Here is a 1,975-nt window from a genome sequence, read left to right on the forward strand (position 1 = left end):
GATGCAAATCCCTCTAGTTGCGAAATAAATGCCTTCTGAAAGATTTCTTTCTTTGCAATGGTCGTGCTGAATGTTCAGATGGAAGTGATGAAGCTAAGTGTGGTAAATAAAAGAATTTTAATTACATACTTTTAATAAAAAGAACTACCAGGAAAAATAGAAATAATTTAAAAAAAGCGATAGAAATGCATGATTTGTTGCACACTGAAAGGGAAAACCGATTTCTTTTTTCGCGCTAATTTTCAAATCAGTTACAATGGTTGTTAACATCCTGGCCGTGGTCATGGTCAAGGGTTGCTGTTGACAGAAAAAAAACTATAAAAATTCTTTCAGTTGCATGTCAATCCATTTTAATTGAGGAACAGTTGTGAGAAAAGGGGGTCATAAAAAACTCGGCCTATTTATAGACCTCTAGCGTCCAGTTCGTTCAACCAATCGAGATGAGATTTCGGATGTTGAATTATTCAGGGGTATAAGCTTGAGATTCTAAAAACGTCAAAGTATGGTTCACGGTTACGGTTTTATAGGTACAGAGACTCGACATTTTCGAATTGCGACACCCATTTTTTTGTTGCAAAGTGTTCAGCGCATGCAAGCCCCCTTAACAGAGTTGAAAGGTACGCGTATCACAAAAAGACTGATACGCTATGCACGACACACAAACAGCAGCTCTGCCCACGTCTAAAAACACATGACAGAGGTGCAAAGATAGAGTCCATGCATATCATAGAGTCAAAACATCAAAACAACAATCATAGAATAACGTTCACCAGATATTCAACGCAGAAAACCTATAAAAAGCAGGATGGCACAATAGTTCACGTTCTGTTCTTCTCTGAGGAAGCGCCACCTACGGGGTTTATAACATATGCCCTGTGACAGGCTCACGCTATGCAGTCATGCTGTAAATTTATGTCATACCAGAATTGCTGCAACAAAATGCACTGAATAACATCGTTTGGATGCAAGATGCCCCATCTCAACCTAATTTCAACCTATATGTAGTTATTTGAATTTAATGCATTTTATATCGAAGTTGTCTTCTGATTTTTTATCGTCGGTAAAATGTTTTTACAAATTGTTGATTTTTTTTTGTATAATTGGATTTTTGTTTCGTATAGATGATGTGAAAAAGGAATCTGCTGATATCGATGATATTATTGAAGATGCTGTAATTGAAGAACTGGACTGAAGAGGGACAGAGTTTTTAAAGAGTTTTTTTTATCACTTTCAATCAAAATTCTATCGAATCTTAATATTTCAAATTACAGACTCTTAAAATGTTTTATTCTTTTAATTTCAATATTTATTGCTATTGATGTATAATCAAATGAGTTTTTTTTTAATGTATTTGAATTTAAATAAATATTTTAATGAACAAATAAGAAATAGTATAAGTATAGGTTTGAATTTATATATATTTATTGTTAGATAGTACGTTATTCATGGTGCGTAGCGTTTTTAAAAAGTGCTTAAAGGTGCTTATTTTCGGTTTTCGTTTTTTAAAAACAATTAAGGTGCTTTTTTCATTAGGTGCTTTCAAAAAGAGTTTAATTTTTCCTTTTCGAAAATGAGATTTTTTTCTTTACCATGTCCATTTTCGCCACATTTTATGCTAAAAGCAGGTTTTGTTCTATTCAACATTTTCACAATTCCTTTAACCACAATCTATTTCGGCCCTACCGTTGGCCCATAGCGTATAAAAGCGACAATCATTTTATATGTTTGATGAAATACTTGCGAGTTCGCATGAGCGTCTAATGAGCTAGGTTTGGTGAGCTTATTGCACTCTCATGTGCAACTCAGCATCATTTTGCAAGATATTCTCAATTTCAGGTTCCACCCTCTGATTTCGAACCGAACAATCTCTCGATTATTTAATGGCTAATATAATAAAGAAAAGAGTTCTTTGTCAGAAGCTAGTTGTTTTGTCATGATCATGTGAAGTTTTTGAAAATTATATTGCATTTTGTTC

General features: G+C 33.7%; 1 protein-coding gene across 1 annotated transcript in view; it reads left to right on the forward strand.

Annotated features, from left to right (window-relative positions):
• The window catches only part of LOC107447755 (low-density lipoprotein receptor-related protein 1B), a gene marked incomplete in the record, with an annotated part of 75,546 nt that extends 74,157 nt beyond the window's left edge, over positions 1 to 1,389 (forward strand). The window contains 2 exon segments of the mRNA XM_071185854.1: positions 24 to 102; positions 1,122 to 1,389. Coding sequence (XP_071041955.1) covers positions 24 to 102; positions 1,122 to 1,192 — 150 coding nt within the window.
• Between the last annotated feature and the right edge of the window lie 586 nt (positions 1,390 to 1,975).

The sequence above is a fragment of the Parasteatoda tepidariorum genome, chromosome 1, assembly GCF_043381705.1.
Source record: "Parasteatoda tepidariorum isolate YZ-2023 chromosome 1, CAS_Ptep_4.0, whole genome shotgun sequence".
Taxonomy (NCBI): Eukaryota; Metazoa; Arthropoda; class Arachnida; order Araneae; family Theridiidae; genus Parasteatoda; species Parasteatoda tepidariorum.